Source organism: Nothobranchius furzeri, chromosome 9 (genome assembly GCF_043380555.1).
Source record: "Nothobranchius furzeri strain GRZ-AD chromosome 9, NfurGRZ-RIMD1, whole genome shotgun sequence".
Lineage (NCBI taxonomy): Eukaryota > Metazoa > Chordata > Actinopteri > Cyprinodontiformes > Nothobranchiidae > Nothobranchius > Nothobranchius furzeri.
Genome location: NC_091749.1, coordinates 68,939,669 through 68,960,739, shown reverse-complemented (window position 1 = coordinate 68,960,739; position 21,071 = coordinate 68,939,669). Strand labels below are relative to the sequence as shown.

General features: G+C 44.0%; 3 protein-coding genes across 8 annotated transcripts in view; 2 read left to right on the top strand and 1 right to left on the bottom strand.

Annotated features, from left to right (window-relative positions):
• Positions 1 to 203: 203 nt before the first annotated feature.
• LOC139061561 (zinc finger protein 846-like) overlaps positions 204 to 21,071 on the top strand; it is a 52,542-nt gene continuing 31,674 nt past the window's right edge. For both annotated transcript variants that reach the window (XM_070555140.1, XM_070555139.1), the window contains exon 1: positions 204 to 1,329. In XM_070555140.1, the coding sequence (XP_070411241.1) occupies positions 1,161 to 1,329 (169 nt within the window). In that variant the 5' untranslated portion in view covers positions 204 to 1,160. The remainder of the gene's footprint in view (positions 1,330 to 21,071) is intronic.
• LOC129165300 (uncharacterized) lies at positions 2,256 to 8,157 on the top strand. Of its 5 annotated transcripts, none has more exons than XM_070555134.1 (13): positions 2,277 to 3,935; positions 4,478 to 4,594; positions 4,684 to 4,898; positions 4,977 to 5,045; positions 5,142 to 5,490; positions 5,614 to 5,899; positions 5,970 to 5,993; positions 6,090 to 6,299; positions 6,385 to 6,476; positions 6,561 to 6,665; positions 6,801 to 6,994; positions 7,483 to 7,647; positions 7,725 to 8,157. In XM_070555134.1, the coding sequence occupies exons 3-13, from the start codon at positions 4,807 to 4,809 to the stop codon at positions 8,059 to 8,061; spliced, it is 1,923 nt and encodes a 640-aa protein (XP_070411235.1). In that variant the 5' UTR covers positions 2,277 to 3,935; positions 4,478 to 4,594; positions 4,684 to 4,806; the 3' UTR covers positions 8,062 to 8,157. The 5 variants fall into 5 exon arrangements, 4 of the variants coding, with proteins under 4 accessions (XP_070411235.1, XP_070411238.1, XP_070411236.1 ...); XM_070555135.1 differs by having other exon boundaries at positions 2,280 to 4,594; positions 4,684 to 4,752; positions 4,830 to 4,898; XM_070555136.1 differs by having other exon boundaries at positions 2,281 to 4,594; positions 7,725 to 7,968; positions 8,044 to 8,157.
• On the bottom strand, positions 8,255 to 9,092 carry LOC139071702 (uncharacterized). Its single transcript, XM_070554573.1, has 2 exons — positions 8,772 to 9,092; positions 8,255 to 8,695 (listed from the first exon to the last, which is right to left on the bottom strand). The coding sequence occupies exons 1-2, from the start codon at positions 9,090 to 9,092 to the stop codon at positions 8,255 to 8,257; spliced, it is 762 nt and encodes a 253-aa protein (XP_070410674.1).

Sequence of the window (21,071 nt, the reverse complement as noted above, 5' to 3'; positions counted from 1 at the left end):
TGAATCGCGTCAATTCTGGCAGGAAGTCAAACGTAGACACAAGAGGCAGGCCGGTAAAGTTAACAAAATAAAGCATTTCAAAATAAAACTCCGCAATAGTCAAATGTGTTCGTAAACAGACACTGCAGAAAAACCACACGAACACGCACACACATACACACACATCGAACTTGTGTGCGTGTGTGACCACGTGAAGGGGGGGGGGGGGGGGGTTTGGGTGTCTTTTCACCGGAGCAAACAGGACAGAGAGGCAGAAAGTCTGAGGCAAGCAGTTAGGATGGATGACTTTAAATGAATTATGGAAGTTGAGAAACACAAGGAGCTGTACGACCCCCGAAAAACACGGTTATTTACGTACCCATTTAAGAGAAACTGCTAGGATACAGCTGCAGAATTGGAGCGGGTTCCAAGAGATTCAACTGGCAGAAACAACTCATACCATAGGTTCAGACACACACACACACACACACACACACACACACACACACACACACACACACACACACACACACACACACACACACACACACACACACGTAGAGGAAAAGAGCTGAGGAAAGGCAGAGAGGAAATGGAGGACACCGAGTGTTTAAAAGAAAAACTACAGCTGAGCCGAGGCGCGCCTCGACTGGGGCGCGTCTGATCTGAACTGAGGAGCGGCGAGCAGCGGCCGAATTTCGTGAGCGATTCGCTTCTCGGCGCTTCGCGGCGCTTCCGCGGCCGGTGTGTCCCCGGCGTCACCCTCCAGCACAGTAGGTGGCGGAAATGCGCCTAGAAGTTGGGTGCCACCCGCCATTAAACACGAAGAAGAAGATGCACCACTAAGAGGGGAGCATTGGTGTCTGCAAAGTTGCTAGCTCGAGTGAAAGCCCATTGAAACAAGAAGGTCTGTTTCTATCGTTTATTTCCTACCTTTTAACCTGGGACTCCGCTTGGGATGTTTGGAATGACCGCTGCGTACAACGACACTCTGCTAACAGGCGGCGTTCCCGTTTTCAAACAAAATTGCCCCTTTTAGCGTGTGTGCCTTTTAGCCATTTCCCGAATCGTCGGGAACGGAACCTAACTTCAGCCTCGTGGACAAGAGGAAGGAACAGAAGAAGAAGAAGACCGTTAGCAACTTTAGTTTATTGTTTAGCCTTGTGAGGTGAATATTAAACATGTATTCAGGAGAGTCTCTGATGGAGTTTGTCACCAGGCAAGTAGCTACTGCTAGAGAAATCATCGCGAAGGTTCAAGAAGCCATGGCCCCGTTCGAGGAAGGGCTCGGTGGCCAGCGCAGACTGTCGGATATGAGCTGGAAACCACAGAGCAGCTCACACAGGGCAGGTAAGAAAACCAGCGGGTACCGAGGGGAAGAGCTTTAGAATTAGCATAAATTACGTGATTATTGTGGCAGAACAGGACCAGTTTTAGCCATTTATGGTAAATAAAGGTGACGTAAAGGCCCCTGTGTGATGTGAAATGTAGAACAATTTCTATAAACAAATAAAGACTGATTCAATCTCCCAAAGTGGATGCTATAATCACTCTTAGCAAGTGAAGTAGTCCAGTTTAGATATTTTGGAGTTAATTTAGATTCAGAAAATGGCCCAGAATGATGTGATGTAGGCTACACAAAAGGGAAGAGAGGTGGAGCTGAGGGTGGGGCTGTAAGGCTGTGATCAAATGTCGAACTGAAGCTAATGTTGCTACAATCTAACCCAAAGCTAACGCGGAGGTGGGAGCTAAGCTAACGGAGGTAGCAACCTAGCTACAACCGGTGTTGTGCCAAAGTAGTTACCCCAGTTAAAAATTGTTTCCCCCATTCACGGGAGCACGCAAAGTAGGAGGAGCCACTTGCCCAGCTCCGTTCTGTACGCTACTTGTCACTGATCTACAGTCGACGCAATAAAGAGTAAAAGCTGGGAAACAGCAGGCTCTATTAATTTAATATTAGTTTCGTGACATTGTAATGTGCCGTGTGGAATAACCTGCTGGGAACACTGTATAGAAAAATACTTTGATACTATAATACTGTAAAACCAGACGTGATCATGGAAACACATAGCTGTCCGATGAATTTACACTCGGTTTACACTTTGTTTTTGTTGGAGTTGTTATCACGAAATAGTTTATTTGCAAAATCAATCACAGTATAACCAATAACTACAGTAACGTTGCAGAGGGTTTCTTCACAGCAAAAGTTAAGGAGGGATACAGATTTTATCAGGCTGTGTGGCCTCGGCTGCCAAAATGTGCCCCCCCCCCCCCCTCAATAATGCACATTGGCGTTGTTATCACGAAATACTTTATTTGCAAAATAAGTCACAGTATAACTAATAACTACAGAAACTTTGGAGAACATTTTCTTTTTTTTAGACTTCTTAATTTAACATCTACATCTATACATGTAGATATGTGTGTTCTCAACTATGTGTGCCATAAGAACACTAGCTGTGCACCTTTAGTGTCAATTATGTACAAGCGAAACAAATAAACACGTCTTCTGGTGGTGGGCTTTTCAAGCAGAGCTGGTGGAACCACCGCAAACACATCTCACACTGAATCTGTAAAAAAAAAAATACAAATCCCAATGTTAAAATTTCATTTATGGGAATTGATCATAACATTTAGCAGTCTTTCATGATGACATTACCCATTTATTGTCAGTTTCATGCTCTTCTTCCCCGCAGAAATGACAGATGTTTGTCAGGTCATCTGTTTTAAAAAGTGAAAAAGTAGCACATGGACTATACTACCTACTGCTCTTATTACTTCATTCAAACAACTATATCGTTTGTTTCTACAGCCATCATGATGAAAATATTCATGATGTCAGAACACTGAATGGTGGAAAATTAGTTACCTGTCTCTAGGAGGAGAGTGGTGGCAATTTGCAGCCTGTGTATTCACGGCCTTTTTTGTAGATGGAAAGTCTATTGACTCTTTTTGCAAGATCTTTTCGGCAAACTGAAAAAGAGATTCTAAGATGACTAAATAGGCTAATATCGTAAATGTTATTTTATAGAAATGTGTTTTTTTGAATCAATTTCTTTATTCTCTTGTGTAATTGTCTTATATTCCTTTTCCTGTCATTAACATTTATTACAACACCAGGGGTGGACCTTTAAAGCGCCCGAGCGCCAATGGCGCTAAATTTTCTCGTCGGGCGGTAAATACTTGACGACTTACCGCCCGGGTGGCGCCCAAGCTTTATTTGTCATTTACACACCGGCTTTCACCTACATCATGGCCCCGCCCTGTAGGAAGCCGCCGTTTTCGTTTCGTGCGCGTGAACCTGCGCGCCTCTAGCCACGTACTGCACTTGTACGATTCGTGCACGTACTGCACGATTCTACTCATAGTCACGTGAACTATAAGTTCACTATTAAAGGGACTATAGGCAAGTTTTACAGCCAGAACATGTATAGAAATAAAACATTTCTTCTTAAAACATTCTCCTGCAATGCCCTGGTTCTGTAGAATGAGCCCTGGCATTTTACTGTGATTGTCTCTATAGGTCTTTAAAATCAAAAATAAGATTTTGCTCGGGTCCAGCAGGCAGGCTTCCCCCGGGTCTTCCTGGGTCTTCCAGAGGCAGCGTAATGCGTGATGACTTCATGCGCGTTCACGCTCAGGCCTATCCCCGCAGCGTTTGTTTACTAGCGATAGCTTAGCGGCAGAGCGAGAGGTGGTTTAGCTAGCATGGATTCAGCAAAGAACAAGAAGAGAGCTGCTTCAAGCACTAGCGGAACTCCAGCCCAGACCCCAAACAAGTCAAAGAAACCAAGAAGAGTGTATTCCAGCGCAGGTAAACGGGCAAAACTCGAGTATGATCGCCGAAGGCAACGAACGAGGATAAATATCGGTCCAGCATTTGAGGAGTGGAAAATGCTGAGAAAGTCTCTCAGGATGAAAACACACCCGCAGCTGGCATCATTTTTGCTGAAAAGGTAAGAAATTATTACTAAACACGTGTGGGGAAAGGGCTGTGGATGCTTTCAAAGTAAGCTGGGGGGTTTCCGTATATCATAACATTTATAGGCTGCTTGTCTAGCGTCTACACATCAGATTACCTATTTCCAGCCGCATCAGCAAAAAAAAAAGTGTTTTCTACACACCAGCACCCAAATACAAGCTGGCGCACAGCGCATGTTTGGCCATAACACAAGATAATTAGACAGAAAGACGCTACACGGAATTTTTTCGTTGTTGTTTTAATTCACAAAAATGAATTTTAAACACGGGTGAACGTGCCTGCAAGTTTAGAGCCGCACCATGATATTTGCTGCAGGCTTCAAAGCACAGGGAAATAATAGTGGCTTTTAGGCCGGAAATTACAGTATATTGTTAGTGTAATGTACTAGAATTGTGTAAAAGAAGTCTAAACTTTGTAAAACTGCGTCGCTAATCAAATCTGTTGTTTATATAACAGAATCTCAATTGTTAACGTGTACACATGAATGGAGTATTAAAAGTTGCTTTACTTTTTTAGTTATGAGAAGCACGCTTCATAAAAGGGACCACTTACATCAACACCACGTGGGCCATCTACAGCAGTGTTTGCAGGTCCTTGTCGCCCCAGTTCAGTAACTGCAGGGGAATCTGATAGGTAAGTTCACTTGTAAACAAAATGCAACTCATATGTCAGATAATTGTTCTCCACATCAAATAAAATAAATACTGTGTACTTGTCAACAGGGATGACTTCCAGATCGCAGGAGTTGAACCTCTAAAAGCAGATCAAGAGGTAGAATTGTTGGAGGAAAGGTAAATATGCAGGGCTTTTAATCATTTGATGCATACCCTCTGTTTTCATAATTAATGTATTCTGTTTGTTTTTGTAGCATCAAATCGATGGAGCTGAAAGTGGACTATTTAGACGAGGAAAGAGCCAATAGTTTGGAAAACAGTTTGTAAGTAACAAATTATTGTCATTGAAATGATATATGTCAGTATATATTGTCATATTTTGCTGCTGTATTTAATTCCAGATTAGAGTTTGAAGGAGAAGGAGCTTTAGACCCGTATGACTCAGATTATGTACCTCCAATATCAATAAGGTATGTTTCATAATTGAATTTTTTAAATAAGTAGTAACATCCCCACTCTCACTTTCTATTCACTGATTATATATATAAAAAAATCTTGTGCACTAGGTGTGTCTCACAGGATGAAGTTGACCAACTTCCTAGCATTGGCCTGGAGGAAGCTGTATTTGACATTGCTGATTGTGTGGAGGCAGATTTGGAAGAGAATTTAGAAGCACCATCAGCAGCATCCATTCCAGTTTTCCCAATACACGATCAAGTGCTTGTTGAAAGTGACCTCATAAACCAGCAAGCGTGCATAGCATACAGCAAAAGCTTGCTCCAGATGGCCAATTTCCTCCAACTGCCTCTCAGTAAATGCCACTACAGTGACCACAGCACAGGCACATATTGTGATGGCCATCCTCCTTTTCATGTAAAGTCACGTCCGAGAGGTACAGCTTTGATAATTGAGTGGGTGAGTTTATGTTCTAATGCTTGCCACTTATGTTAATGAGGAAGCAGTACAACTGTAGGAATGTGAAATATGTGTGAAGCGCCATTTCCACTTTTTTTTGGTTTTGTTTGTATTTTAATACAGTTTTGCCCACGTGAACATAAATTATGGAGTTGGAACAGCCAGCCAAAGCTGAAATATGGGATGCAAGGAGGAGATTTCATGTTGTCAACAAACATTCTGCTGACAGGGAACAACTTCTCCAAGATCGCTCTCCTGTTCAGATTCATGAATATCCGCATGGTGACATCCAAAACCTTCTACTCAGTCCAGGGTACCTACAGTTTAAAATCAATACAGCAGTTTTGGGAGGAGAAGAGGAATGCCATCATCAAGAAACTGCAGTCAAAAGACCGCGTGGTTGCTCTTGGTAACTAAATATGTTTACTTGTAAAGGCTCATATTCATTACATGCTTATATTTCTGTGTTTCTTTTTTAGCTGACGGGAGGATGGACTCTCCAGGTAACGAACAAGCTTTTTGAAATTTAATTTTAAGATCAGTTGAAATATTTCTTTTCATTGTTATTTTACAATTTTCTGTATCTCTTAAAAAAAAAGGTCACTCAGCAATGTGCTGTACATACACAACGATGGATCTAGACACCATGGACATCATCATTGTTGTCAATGTGGACAAAAGATGGGTTGGCTATAAAAGTGGGGTCATGGAGAAGGCTGCCTTTATACAGACATTTGACAGTCTCACAAAGGAGGTGAACATCAAGGAGATTGTGACTGATGCCCATGTACAAATTGCTGCCCTCATGCGTAAGATTTTCACAAAACTTCAGAGTTTTTACTGGTAATTGGAAACCAGATTGTTAAAAGACTGTTTTTAATTTTTTCTGACCAGATCCAGAACGGGGCAGATATAAGGATCAGGCTATTACCCATTCGCTTGATGTCTGGCACGCCGCAAAAAATCTGACAAAGAAACTTCATGCTGTATGTCAAAATGTATTATGATGGTAATAATCCTGGCTTGTTCAGACTTTATTTTAATTACTAGTTTTTCTTGCCTTCAAACAGGTTGGAATAATTTCTGGTCAAAAGCTTATACTTGGATGGATCAAGGACATTGTTAACCATTTTTGGTATGCTTGTCAGCACACAAGCACCAGAGAAGAGTTTATGGTTTGTACAAACACAGTATTCATGTATACAGTCATCCACTAATGTAATGTTTTTGTTTATATTTGCTGCCATGGTTCATTATCTTTTTCTACTCACGATGTAAATGTTTGTATTTTCTACTTTGTGTGTTTTTAGGATGTCTGGAAGGGTGTACTTCACCACGTGACTGGAGAGCATGAATGGGGCTTTGGCAGGTGCTTTCATGCTCCTTTGGCGGAGAACCCAGACAAAGAGCTCATTCCACATGGATCTGCTGCACATGTGGCGCTTTCACGGATTGTTCTGAACCAGCGATGGCTAAAGGATATAGAGAAGTTGCTCACCTTTAGGTAAATTACTGACATTTGGTGGAAATGTAAAGTTATTGTCTTACTAACAGTAAAACAAAATTGGAAAACAACAATGCAGCTTTTTTCTAACTAATACAATCTCTGCACTTGGATCTGAGTTCTTTCCAATAACGAGTACCATAACAGTTACTTATACCACACCAAACAATGCAATGAAGCAGAAGACCGGTTTTATTGTCTTCTCTGCCTGGTGCTACAATTGAAGTAGATTTAGATAAATTGTAAAACACAAATAAACAACCACTAATATGAAATTTTATCTGAAAATTAATATTTTAGATGAAAATACTGCAGTTTCTACATTTTTAGTATTGGTTCTTGTTATCTGTAAACTACACACATGAGGACATTAGATTGGTATTGCCCTGATTCCAGTATCTGTAATGTTGTAATACCTACCACAAAGTATATTATATTGCGCTGAGTTAAAATTTATTTCTTCTACAGACATTGTTTTTTTTCCCCAGGACCACTGCTGAGCTGGAGTCGTTCCAAAATCACATCTTGATGTACGCCGGGAAACGCTTTGCATTCTCATTTGGTGTCTATGAAGCTAGGACACTCCTCGCTGCATTAGACTACAACCACCATAACCATCGCCCAGTGCATGTGAACATCAAAGGCCAAGTATCGTAAGTCAAACTTGGTGGCTTTTATATATTCATAATACCTTTATATAATTTCCTAATGTCTAAATTCATTTTTTTAGACACAAACGAGTCTACAACAAAAAGTCGCAGCGTTACAGTGTTCACACTGTAAAGGAGACCAAAGACTACGGCTACATCCCAGAGCTGCAGACAAGAATCCTGGAGAAGCGCCTCAGCTCTGCTGGGGGACTCCCAAAAAGAAGAAGCATTCAGGCTGATGACCCCAGGGCCCTGGGTCCTCTCTCCGGGATCAGCCCTCCTCCTACAGCTGAACTGGTACAGACACAACAACGCAGAGGACAGGTAGTGATTATAACCAAATCTCCTCTCCATTTTTGTGGAAGAAAATTACATAAATGTAATTTTTGTTTTTTACAGGACTTATGTGATACCTAAACAGAGGCTGATGGCAATCAAAGTTGAACACTACAGATTTATTTATGTAAATATGTACAAAAAGTTTGCAACAACAATAAAAGTAAGTCAAACTTCTGAGTTGGTCATGAGTTGCATGTTTGTTTCAGCGGAAGGGGGCTTCTTTATAACCAATATAAATCCCAAAGTGGTCAGGGTATTTGTCTCTAATCCTTCAAACACAGCAGGAAGGAATCACCCTACGATTGCCAGCGCCAAGACGTCCATATTGCCAAATAGTGTACTGTCTATAGGCACAGTAACGGTACTCACGATTATCTGATCCAGGGTCTTGGCTATCACGCAGAGCCAAAATGTCATTCCACGTCTGCTGAGCCAAACGCAGGATGCCTTCATCCATGCAGTACAGGTTAAAATGAGCACGCCTGCTCAAACACCATTCTGGATCCTGTCTACAGCACTTGTTTTCCAGGTCTGTAGGCATCATTCGGCAGTAGGAGCAGGTGCACCAAGCTGGCTGACCCTGGTTTGATGGAGGGTGTCCTGGTGTGGCCTGTCTATAGTCCATAATGTCCAGTAACACTCCTGGCAGACGTCTAACAACCATCTGAAGGACTTCATCTTTTTCATCCATACTTAGGTGTTGCAACTGTGCCTGAAAACGAAAGGCAGCATTTATTTTATAAACTTTATGATTGTGAAATGTATTAGTGTTCTGCATTAAGACCAACCTGTAACTCTGCAGTTCTGTCAGCAGACATCTGAGCAACCCGTTCTCTGTCTTCCTCACTAATGCGTCCAGCTCTAGCTCTTCTTCCTCTAGCCTGGCTTCTCCCCTGGCCTGTATTTTCATATATGTTTCTCCCTCTGGCTGCTCCTGTCCTTGTTCCTCTTCCTGCTCCTCTTCCTGCTCTTCTGCCTGCTCCTCTGCCTGCTCTCCCTCTGCCCCCTCCAGAATCACTACTCTCTTCAGAAACTTCGGAGTAATGAGATGCACTGGATTCCTTGAAGGAAAAGTAATAAGGTTTACACGTTGATGTGATGGAATGCATGTTTTACAAAAGCTTCGCTGTAATAATCCATAAAACATTTAGGTAATGGTGTATTTACATTTGATGAAAATAATGTTGCTAAGACTATCTTTACCTGGATGCAAAAGAAAAGCAGAGGTGGGTAGAGTACACAAAAGGTGCACTCAAGTTATAGTAGCAGTACCTCTATGTATTTTTACTCTAGTAAAAGAAAAAAGTAGCAGTCCATCACATGATTTTTTTTCTAGTAAATGGCCTGTACTTGTCAAGTAGCAACCAGTAAAGTGCTTATTAACTACCAGTGCAATTATTTTAATATTACAATAGGGCCTACGTTTATGCATAATTTGTGTACTAGTATTTTTTTCAACATCATACATAATGTATTCATATATCGGTATTATTATGCTTCCTCACTCAACTCACTTTGCTGTGCATGCACCTATCACAACCTGGAAAATATGCAGCCCAAATTGATTTGGTCTAAATATTTTACAATTATTACCTCTGTCGAAGTCATGCCGGCAAACCTGTAAATTACACCGGTACGGGGCTGACGCAGCTGTTTTTGTTCGGGAGCGTGCACATATAGCACGCGCGCCTCGTGCACGAGCCTACTATTGAAGCTAAAGTTACACCTTTGGCCTGAGGGGGCAATAGCGAGCATAAAATTTCAAAACTGCCTAAGGCACCTTTAAAGACGAAGTGGAATCACGCTAGAAACACACAAGCACGCAGGAAGATCGCGCCACCACAGGGATTGGATTTCTTAATGAAATCTCTGGCAAAACGCTTTAAAACTGGTGAGGAGAAGCGAGACAGTTCGACACGGTATGAAGCAGAGAAGCGTGTGCGTAGGTGGAATGATTCTTGGCGGTTTATAGAAGACGGGAGGCGCAGAGAATGGCCGTTTTCGAGTTGAGCAGCGGCTCGCCTGGAAAACAGACGAGAGCAGACGGAAGCAGCAGGGGGAGTGGCTGAAAGCCAGCGTTTAATGCCGGGGACACACCGGCCGCAAAAGCGCCCGAAGCGAATCGCTCACGAAGTCCGGCCGCCGCTCGCCGCTTCTCAGTTCAGATCAGACGCCTCGGCTCAGCTGTAGTTTTTCCTTTAACTACTTGGTGTCCTCCATTTCCTCAGCTCTTTTCCTCTACGTGTGTGTGTGTGTGTGAGTGAGAGTGAGAGTGAGAGAGAGAGAGAGAGAGAAAAAAACACCTATGGTGTGAACCAGTTGTTTCTGCCAGTTGAATCTCTTGGATTTCCTTGCATGTGTAGCTCGGGGGTGACGATGGCTGATTTATCGCGTTAGCATTCACACTTGTTCAATTTTAATTCTGGTGCCTGTTAGCAGCTGAAACACATCCTCACGTGCTTGTGAATATCATATATTCTATATGAAAACATGACTAATAATTAGTAAAGGTTATCAGTAGGGCTGGGACTTGATTAAAAAAATTAATCTAATTAATTACAGGCTTTGTAATTAATTAATCTCGATTAATCGCATTTTAATCGTTCAGGAAAATGCGCTCTCAAAGTAAAACTTTTAATTAAAATTATGAGACAGAGAATCAAACATTAGACATGGTTATTACTGTAAACTAAAGCTTTTAATAAAAAAAATGCATTTTAGTTATTCACATGTCACTGTGTGATATGAAACAAAACCCAAATCAACTAAAATTTATAATTACAAATAGAAAACACCTGCAAATGGTTCCTGAGCCTTTAAATGGTCTCTCTGTCTAGTTGAATGACTGAAATAAATTTGACTTTGCACCAGATTCTAATTTTTCCAGTTTCACTTGTTTGTATAATTGGGAGATTTTATTAGCATTTCTGCTCATAATGTAGTAAAAACACATAAATAATAATCCTTCAAAATGACAGTAGAACAGGCACAAATATGATCTAGGACTTAAATGTACTAACTTTTAACACCAGAGCAGGCGTGGCATATTCTGAGAATGATCAGGAACACTAACTGGTTCCAGTTGGATGACTGGAGGATGATGGGATGATAAAAGATCATGGCGAGAAAATAATGATCTGACGAACAGGTGAGCAGACCTTCCTTACATGGGAAGTTCTGCTGTCATGTTAATAAGGGGATAGTGCAGACCCGCAGATTCACGCCTGCAGCAGCGAATCTGGTGTGATCTCCAGCCTGATCACAACTTCCTCGTTCCTCGCTGCCCCTGATAGTAATGCATGTGATGTTTAGACAGCGACTCGTCTCAGAAACATAATTCCCCGACAGAATTGTTTAGAAAATCATCAGAAAAGTTTCAGAGTATTTCTGTTTTAACTTAAACTTCTGTTTTCAACTTTAAGACTTGTTTGTGATTGTTTAGAGTAGTGAGAGCACGGAGCGTTCTCCCAGCGGCAGCCAGGTGCCTCTCGTTTATCTGCCTACTTTCATAAACTACTGTTAGGGCACAAAATTATTGTCTGGTGCTTTCAGCGCTGCATAGACGTTACGTAAATGTTAAAAATATAGCTTACCGCAACTTTTGTAAAGTTCCCGTTGCCACCGGGCGGGCAGCCGCAGCAGAGATGATCTCTGAAAAATGTCCGCGACACGGACTCCGTTGTTGTCTGGAAGTTTTTATTTTCCAAGTTAAGAAAAGAGGCGGACGTGTTTCCTAAATCCTGCATCAGTCCAAGAGTTGCCCCTCTGGTCATCATCTTAGGGAGGCAACAATTCTGGGGGCTCGTCCGGGATTAGCACCATGGTGGTCAGGTGCTAATCAGCCAAGAATCGCAGGATCCATATCCTTCTGATGCACAACAGTAGTGACGGTTGACGCCAGGTATCCAGACATGGCCACTCTACATGACCTACAGTGGGAGATCCAGAACCAGCTTCATCAGCTGACCAGAGCCGCTAACAGGGACCTGCTACATAAACTTGCAGTTTGGTGTCAAGAAGAAGAGGTGGAAGATGTTCCCGGTGAGGATGCAACCGAGGTGGAGCTCTTTGACTTTATCGTTGACTTTCTGAGAAGTAAACGACTGAAGAGCCTCGAAGATCAGGGCATGTCTCGTCTGCTTGCATTTCGTGACCTCATTGATGACCTGCAAGCATCCCAGGTAACTGTTGAACGTGGTCAAGCTTCTGATGAAGGGGATGCTGTGGCTGTACCAGAAACTGAGGTCGTCAGAACCGTGCTCAAGGTAATTAAGCCTGGTACCTTTAAAGATATGCTCATGACCAAAGACACCCTGACCCTTGCTGAGTTAACAAGGTTCCTTAAAGCACATCTTAGGGATAAAAGCAGCACTGAATTGTTCCAGGAACTAAGTAACGCAAAGCAAAATGACAAAGAAAGCCCACAACAGTTTATGTATAGACTAATGGGGGTCAAGCAGCGTATAATGTTTGCTTCTAAACAAGGTACAGACTTTCAATATGATGGTAAACTGGTGCAGGGGGTGTTTCTTCATTCACTTTACCAGGGGATGAATGAAAAATGCTCATACATCAGACGAGATCTTAAACCACATATTTCAGACATGAATGTGACTGATGACTTTATACTTGAGGTGATCACAAGATCACTGAGGGAGGACACCGAGAGGAAAACCAGGTTGGGACAGGTATACAAACAAAAAGCAATCAGTATCAACACAGCCCAGCTGGACAGTGATAAACAGAACGCCACTCAAGTGCAGGCAGAGGTGCAGGCCAATCGCAATGCGATACAGGAGTTAACAGCCCAAGTGTCATCTTTGGCCAAAAGTTTGGAGAAAGCCCTCACACCAGTAGCGAATGTGGCGACCGAAAACACTTACAACTCTTTTCCCCACATCAAACAGTCAGCCAAGCCTGAAGTTAAAGGGAAATGTCACCAATGTGTATCCCAAGGAAACGACGTCTGCTCACACTGCTTCCGATGTGGAAAAGAGGGACACAGAGCTATTGGCTGCTTACAAAAGGGAACTCTGTCGGGAAACCGGGTGAGGTCGCTGGGGGGGGACCACCAGTGACCTTGGAGAATGCAGAGTCCCCAATCCCAGAGAAGCTGCATTCCAAAGAGAAAAGTTCTTCTTCAACCAAGACCTCCAGATCGTGCATGCCTACAATTGCACAAGGCATGACGCAACAGGGTACTCTCCATTTTTTCTCTTGTATGGCAGGGCTCCACGGCTACCAGTTGACCTACTTTTCCACCAAGGCAAAGACACTGAGGCACAAAACCACCAAACGTTCGTTCAAAAGTGGGCCGAGAGGATGCGAGTTGCTTACCAAATAGCTGCAAATAACAGCCGGCAGTCCTCAGCCAAAAGCAAGAAGCAGTACGACAGACATGTAAGAGGTGCCACCCTCCAGCCAGGTGACAGAGTACTGGTGAAAAATCTGTCAGAGAGAGGAGGGCCAGGAAAACTGCGCGCATATTGGGAGAAAGTGGTACATCGCGTGGTGGAGAGACTGGGAGATGGACCCGTCTATAAGGTACAGCCAGAGAGAGGTAGTAAAGGCATGCAGGTTCTTCATAGAAACCTTCTACTACCAGTGAACGACTTACCTTTCGAGGAAGAACTTCCTGTGGAAGAAAAGACAAAAGCAAAACAGCGAAGACAACCTGTAGGAAAGGTCCATGAAACAGCGACAAGTAGCTCTGATGAGGAAGGTAGTTATACCTACCACTACGGCCTCCGGAGCAAGATTCCCTGCTACAGACTCGTGAACCCTCAACAACAAGGACCTGCCATTCAACAGGAGCAACCTCAGCAACAGGAAACTGTCATTCCAAAGCAGAAGTCTAACAGTGAGCCCAAGCTACGTGCGACAGCAAGAGAGTTCTGCCCACTTGACAGGCCAGAAGATGGGGGAGAACAAGATGTTGTAGAAGCTGAGGAGTTAGCAGAAAAAGGCAAGGAGGAAAGTGATGGAGAAAACAGAGAAAATGACTTTGTAAGGAGGTCACAAAGGAGGGGGAGACCAGCGGAAAGACTCACGTACAACGTACTGGGTCAGCCATCATACTGCCACTGGAGGGCAGATATGAACACCCTTTCGGCTAGCCAACCCTGGATGTGGACACACAGCGTCCCATCATTCTTTCACCCCATCTATTCACAGCCGTACTACCACAATAACTTCGCACCCATAAACTGATGGGTCCACACATGACGAAACAAATGTCAGGAGCCATTCCTTGAAGTGGGGGAGAGTGTAGAGAGTTGAAAATAGCTTTCTAGTAAAATCTGGTATCAGAAATAAGATGGGGAAAACAGCCCCCCCCCCCCCCCCCCAAAAGGTTGTTGTTATGATTGTATGTGTGTACCGGTCAGTTTACAATGCTATTCCGCATACAGCCGCTAGAGGGCGCATTACGCGCAGTGGTATCGAGTAGCGTTTTGGGGCACAGAGGAAGAATAAACCTTCCTGTTGTGAAACTGACATCAGCTCAATGTGTGTCCCTTTTTCTATTCTTTATCACAGGTTAGTAAAGGCATTTAAGTGAATGTATACTGCAGACCTTACAAACAGAGTATGTTGTTCATGTGGGTAATGAGCGCAACTCGCTAAAGAAATTGGATTCGTTCTGAGTTGTGTCTGAACTGTGGGTTGAGGCTGCGGGTAAAATGATGCTAATGCTAGCGGACTGGGCTAATGCGGGATACTGAGTGTGTGTGGGGAAGCTAATCGGACTTGTGAGAGACTTCGGGACTGTGAACTCTTAAGGTGGTAGGCACTCTGATAAATTGGTTTTATGCTACGTTTTAGTCTTCTGGTTGATGTTGTGGTTAGGGGGTTAGAATTAAAATATTTAAAAATGAGTTAATTTTATGATGTTGTAAATGTAGTTAAAACAAAGTAGGCACTCTGATAAATTGGTTTTATGCTACGTTTTAGTCTTCTGGTTGATGTTGTGGTTACAAAAACAAGTTTGTGGTTTAAGATGAAGACATTTATAGAGTGTTATAAGGAAACTGTTTGATCAATGCTGACTGCACAGTAGTAGTGAACGCCGTTAAAGGAGCATTGCACTCTATATAGTTGTAGATTGTATAAGAACAGTGGAAATACATTTCACATAAATAAGTTCATGCTGAACAAGAATTAAAATATTTAAAAATGAGTTAATTTTATGATGTTGTAAATGTAGTTAAAACAAAGTACAGAGTACCCTATTGTGTTTTGTTTATCTTGGTGAAATAAATGTGTTCATTGTGATCCATTTTGAATCTGATGTTGTAAATGGATTTAAGCCACCCTTTGTTCATGTTTTGTCAAAATTGGAGACAAGAATAAACCTTCCTGTTGTGAAACTGACATCAGCTCAATGTGTGTCCCTTTTTCTATTCTTTATCACAGACACACGTTATTGAACAGGAAACCAGTTGCCCCTCTGGTCATCATCATTTTACTAGAAAGCTATTTTCAACTCTCTACACAAGCAAGGCAACTTCTTTCTGTTTTTATTTCGTTTTAGTAGCCATTAGCCACTGTGCATTGTTGTGTGCGTCAGTGATATTCGGTCTACGAGGAAAACGTGCAATGACAAAGGTTCCGCCTTGCTTGAAATGCAAGCTGCGATTAAATGCGTTAATTCTTTTTTAACGCGTTATTTTTTTCTAATTAATTAATCGTAATTAACGCGTTAAAGTCCCGGCCCTAGTTATCAGCTGTAGCTTCAGTGTGCTCATAGGAAACGTGACAAAAGAAAACAAAACACATTTCTCTTTATGGCCTATATAGTTGTCGTCATCAACGTAACGTGATCTACAGAATACATGTGACCAACTAACATTTCATGTTCTACCACCGGATGTTTGGATCAAAATATGAACCAATCAGATCTTAGATCAGGTGAGAGCCAGGCGTTTCCCGTCATCCCCTAGGTTTTGCAGCCGAGGGAGAGCAACTGCAGCGCCTTGCTCCAAAATCTGCGGCCGCCTTGATCTCACAAGGTTATCGTTGCTTACGTATGTATGACGTCAGAGCAAGTCGGCGTCAATTCGGACACAAATCTAACCGGCATGCGCTGCTCGCGATCACCGCTGGTCTAATCTGCGCAGAACTGGCTCATCTCGAACACAGCCAATGGCTCGAGTACAGCAAAGCGGAGTTGGTGATGTACTGCGTTGTATGCCGTAAGTATGCAACGACAAAATCGTGTTTTGTTGAGGGAACAAATAAATTCAAACTTGAATACGTTATTATGTTTGTGAATGTGTACAAAATAAAGGTTTATTACATTTAAAACGGTTCAGTTGTTATTTTGACTCGTTTTGGCAGCTGACCAGCGGGGCCGGTAGATTCTTGGCGGGGCCGGTAAATATTCAGAGTTACTGGCCCCACTGGCCGGTTGGTTTTGAAGTTAATGTCCACCCCTGCAACACATTTCCAATATTCTTGTATATGTGTATGCATTACGGTTAAGACTCGTACTTTCAATGCAGACTCCACATGAGGTAGCGTCCAATTGTTTTGGGTGTTTGACAGTGTCACAAGTCCACCTTGAGACGTTGCATCCTTTTTTTTTCTCGCATGAACGCCCTGAAAGACAAGTACAATAAAAACAAATAACATGTTTTTAAATCATGACATACTTGTTATTTTTGTGTTTATTATGAACGTTATAACAGCAACAACAGTTATCCTTACCTTGTTGATTCCAAACAATTTTGGATACCTTGTTTAGTTTCTCCGAGTGGATCAAGATACAGCGACTTCTTTTCTTTTGGGTAAATGACCTACAATAAAATTGGGTGGAGAATTACATGTAATAACTCAATTTTTAAGATGATCTGCATGCCATGCATTCGTCTTATAAAACTGATTTGATGAACATTGTAAATGCAATTGTTTTTTTTTACCACTAATGTCCAGTGATGATGTTCATTTACTTTTCCCAGAATGACTTCATGCTCCATGGGTTTGATCTTAAATTGAAACAAAAGAATAAAAATATTAACTTCAGACATAAAAAAAAAGAAACGCATTAACATGTTTAGTCCTTTTTTAATTAAAACAATTTTTTTTTTTTTTTTTTACATGTCCTGTCTGGCTGTGAAGCAAGCAGAATTGATGTCTGAATGCTGGTGACAAGCCTTACAGATTTATTCTCAGGTGGAGCATCAAAGCGTTTGCTTTTAATGTCACGCCTGATACTTAAAACTTTATTGTTATTGTTGTTGAATGATTTGTAATTCCGACCAGACACGGAGACAGAGGTGAAAGAGAAAGGAAAAGAAAAGGTGGGGAGAGAGAGAGAGAGGGGGGGGGGGTCCACAAAAATAAACAAAAATGAACAAGAGTCTGCTTCTAGACCTGCAGAAAAAAAAGACAAAAAAAAAACAAAGGGACACAAATAAAGAGACACAACAACAATACAACAAGATCTACCTATCACTGCGTCAACTTGATGAAAAGAAAAAATATATATATATAATCAATATTGCTTAACTGAAGAATCACGATAATAAATCACAACGCATTAAGTGCCCACCATAGTCTTAAGACCTGTGTTTAACGTGCCCAAGCCCATACTTTTGAGAGCACCATGTGAGCACCTGTGTGTGTACACGCGCTTGTTTATTTAAGGTTTTTCTATAGGAGCGCCCAACAGAGAGTGTGAGGGACCACAGATCTGCCCCCCAAAGATGCGCAGGAGACGGGGGGAGCTCCAAGTCCCAGAGATCCAGGCGCTGCCCCAGAATGCAGGAACCCCAAGGAGACTGCAACCAGGAAGGCCCCCGCTCCCCTCGAGAGGCACAGAGGATCGCCCCGGGGGGCCACAACCAGCAGCCGGCAGAGTCCCTGGAGATATCAGCGGCAAGCCCACAGGCCCGCCCGCAGCCTCCCACCCCCTAGCCAGCCGAGCCCGGGACCCAGCGACCCGGGACCCAGGGGCGACCACCCCCGCCGGGGACCCAGCAGAGCCCAGGGACCCAGACCCCACCAGGCAGCCACCGGGATCTAACAGGCAGATGCCAAAATCTTAAACCCCCAGACCCGGTTGCCACGAACACTCAGGCAGACCAAGGCACAAGCCCCCACACCAGGTGTGGCAGGGGGAGGGGGGACAAAGATCTATATCATCAAGAGAAGTTCCAGGAGAGGGGAGGACCCAAAGGCCCCACCTGACATATACAATCATACACAAACACAGTCACACGCTCCCTCCCTCATTCTCACACATGCACATACAACCCAAGACTTACAAAAATGCACGCCGGACACCCACTCATGCTCCCCATACACACCCTATTCACTCTGGTCCCGGTACTGCTGCACATTGGGTACAACCATCACCGGTAACCAGAGTTTGACCCTTTCTGCTGGGGTGCTGATGAGCAGGCTCCCCCGCCCAACGCTGAGCACAGCAACCCACCACCCCAGACCCCAACCAGACGGCCAGATCTCCCTCCTAGCCTCCAGCCCCAGGAAGCCTAGCAACAACAGAGGTGGCTAAGACCCCTAGTCTCCCTCCGCCTGCTCCAATATAGTGTTGTGTGATCATGAGGTGTATTCCATGGCTGTGGTGAGTGGGCAGTGCGGGCATCATCCAGCATATGCCAGCTGATGCCACTGCACCACCCCACTTACACCCTCAGCCATCAGTGTCTAAGTGCGGTTTAAAATTGGAAGTGGGCACCGGCACTCGGGAGGAGGCTGAAATATCCCCCTGCCAAATGCCGTTGAATGTGCTCACTCCCAAGGCCCTAAGTGTGTGTTTGTGTGGAATGTCGTCAGTGGAAGTGTATAAGGTGCAAATAAAATTGGGGGGCAGGTTTCCACAGGAATGCGGAAATGGGGTCCATACCCGCACTCCCTGACTTGCCTACCCCCCAAGGTCCTATGTGTATGTTTGTGTGATGATGTGAGGGAGCAGGAGGAGAGAAATATGCGGGGATGGGGAGGAATGGCTGGTTGGGCTCAGCCCTCCAGGGAGCCAGCTCCCCTACTGGCCCCAATAGGCACCTCTGTTGTCAAACTGCCACCCAGGGCATGGAGACCCCAGCCCATCCTGCCAGGGCCCAAAGCAGCAGCATTACAGAGCCTCACGGAGTCCGAGGGCACCAACCCAGCCCCACCCCAGCAGAATATCTATGCCCACCCCTGCATTTGCACAACTTCCAGAATATATAAGACATGGGACATCCAGGTAAGGTTGGGTCCTCCCCCTCCTGGACCTCCCCCTCCCCTGTGATGGAACGGCAGAGGAGCCAAGGTCTACCTGAGGCCCCCGAACCCGAGCCAGGCACTGCTGGGTGTCCCTGCCTTCTTCCCGGCAGCATACATGTCAGGACATGACCCCCAAGGCCCCGCCCAGATCCCCACACGGGGCCGGCCACCCCCAAACCCCGAGCCCCCAGGCCCCCACCCAGACCCGCCCAGGGGCATTGCAGCCGCCAGGCAGTGACCCATGGCCGCCGCCAAGATCCCCAACGGGCCCCACTCACAACCGCCAGCAGTCCACCCCCCGAGGCAACCCAAGCACCTCCAGAGGGGGGCAAAGGCCCCCCAGTCCCAGACACCCCCAGTGAACCCACCTCCAGGGAACATCCAGATACTCCAAACTCAGACCCCACACCCCTCCACCCACACCATCCCGCAGGACAACATCAACGGCCCCCCACCCTCGCTATGTGATGGAACCGATCAAAGGAGCCCAGAGAGATTCATCTGAAGTGGAAGCAGAGGCTATATCAAGTGCAATATGATCAAACAAAAGATTTCTATACTGGTTAATGCAGAGAGTTTCTTTATTTTTCCTATTCAAGAGGATAGTTTTCTTAGCGATGCATATGGCAGTCAGAACCACGTGAACCAAAGATGTTGCAATCGGGACATCGTCCAGGTTTCCCAGTAAACAAAGAGAGGGGGAACAGTGTTTCCCCTAGGAATTTTTCCAGCTGTGGTGGTGTGGGGGGGTGGGGGGATTATGACACGTTACACCTTTATGTTAATATTGTTTTATTTGATGCACTCCACTTTGAACTGCACCAATCCAGCAACTGCTGCATTGTAATAACTAGTATTAAAGGTGAATACACCAGTATTTGCACAATAATAATTTCTGTTTTAAACTCTCAGTGACACACTTTGCAGGGTGGATTTGGCATTTAATTTTTCTTGGCGTCTAGAAAAACATCTTCTTTTGCCCCCTTTATTTGACTTTCTGCCCCCTTTATTTTGGTCCAAGATCATTACTGGGCTGGCCCTGTTAAACACGTTCTACACCCCTGCTTAGTAGACTTAATGGAGTATTTTTAAGCCAGTATAAAAATGACTGAAACACAAATTTACATATTTGGCATTATTGACCAATATTTTTGATTTGATTTATTTGTTAAGAACATCAAGATGCATTACAGTGAACATTATAATAAGCTGGGCGGACACTGTGCGACTTTTTCACTCGTAACACAGCTTCAGCTCAAACTGTACGACTTCAGCGCAGGGTAGATCTCACGAGTCATGTGCTCACTGTACGTCTGGTAGCAACACGTCGGACCTAAAATATGCCAAAAATAGCAGTTTTTACACAACACGTCCGACTTTTTTGTCTTGTTTTTGCCTGTTGTCCTTCGGGAGTGCTGCAGGAGGACACACAGGGATTTATGGGGGTTGGATGAGGAAACGAAATAAAGAAAGTAAATCTGTGTTTTGTGATCAGTTTAATTTGACATGAACACGACAAACACGCTTTCTTGACAATCTTTGTGAGTAAAAAAAACGTGTAGAAACAAAAACGAACAGCGTGTGTTAGGGAAATAGCGGGCGAGCGGAGTTGATGCAGGATTGCGAATGCGCCGTGAGCGGTTCTGATACTTTTTGGGTCGCAGCTGCTCGCTGCGCCGCTTCAACCCTCATGAGGAACGAGATAAATATTAAACACTCCAGAAGTCCGTGCGAGCTCACGATTGCTGATCGGTAGCTGGTCACGTGGTGTTAATCGCCTCTCGTAACCCCCTGTACACTACACGACGCTCAGCGCTAAACTCGCCCCGATCTTGTGGATTCTCGCACGAGTGGAAAAT

Bases quoted from the DNA above. Each gene is read 5' to 3' on its own strand.
- LOC129165300 (XM_070555134.1), top strand. From the start codon at position 4,807: ATGTATTCTGTTTGTTTTTGTAGCATCAAATCGATGGAGCTGAAAGTG. The intron at 4,899-4,976 runs GTAAGTAACAAA...ATTTAATTCCAG, and splicing joins AATAGTTTGGAAAACAGTTT to ATTAGAGTTTGAAGGAGAAG. The intron at 6,666-6,800 runs GTTTGTACAAAC...GTGTGTTTTTAG, and splicing joins GCACCAGAGAAGAGTTTATG to GATGTCTGGAAGGGTGTACT.
- LOC139071702 (XM_070554573.1), bottom strand. From the start codon at position 9,092: ATGCATTCCATCACATCAACGTGTAAACCTTATTACTTTTCCTTCAAG. The intron at 8,696-8,771 runs GTTGGTCTTAAT...TTTCGTTTTCAG, and splicing joins ACAGAACTGCAGAGTTACAG to GCACAGTTGCAACACCTAAG.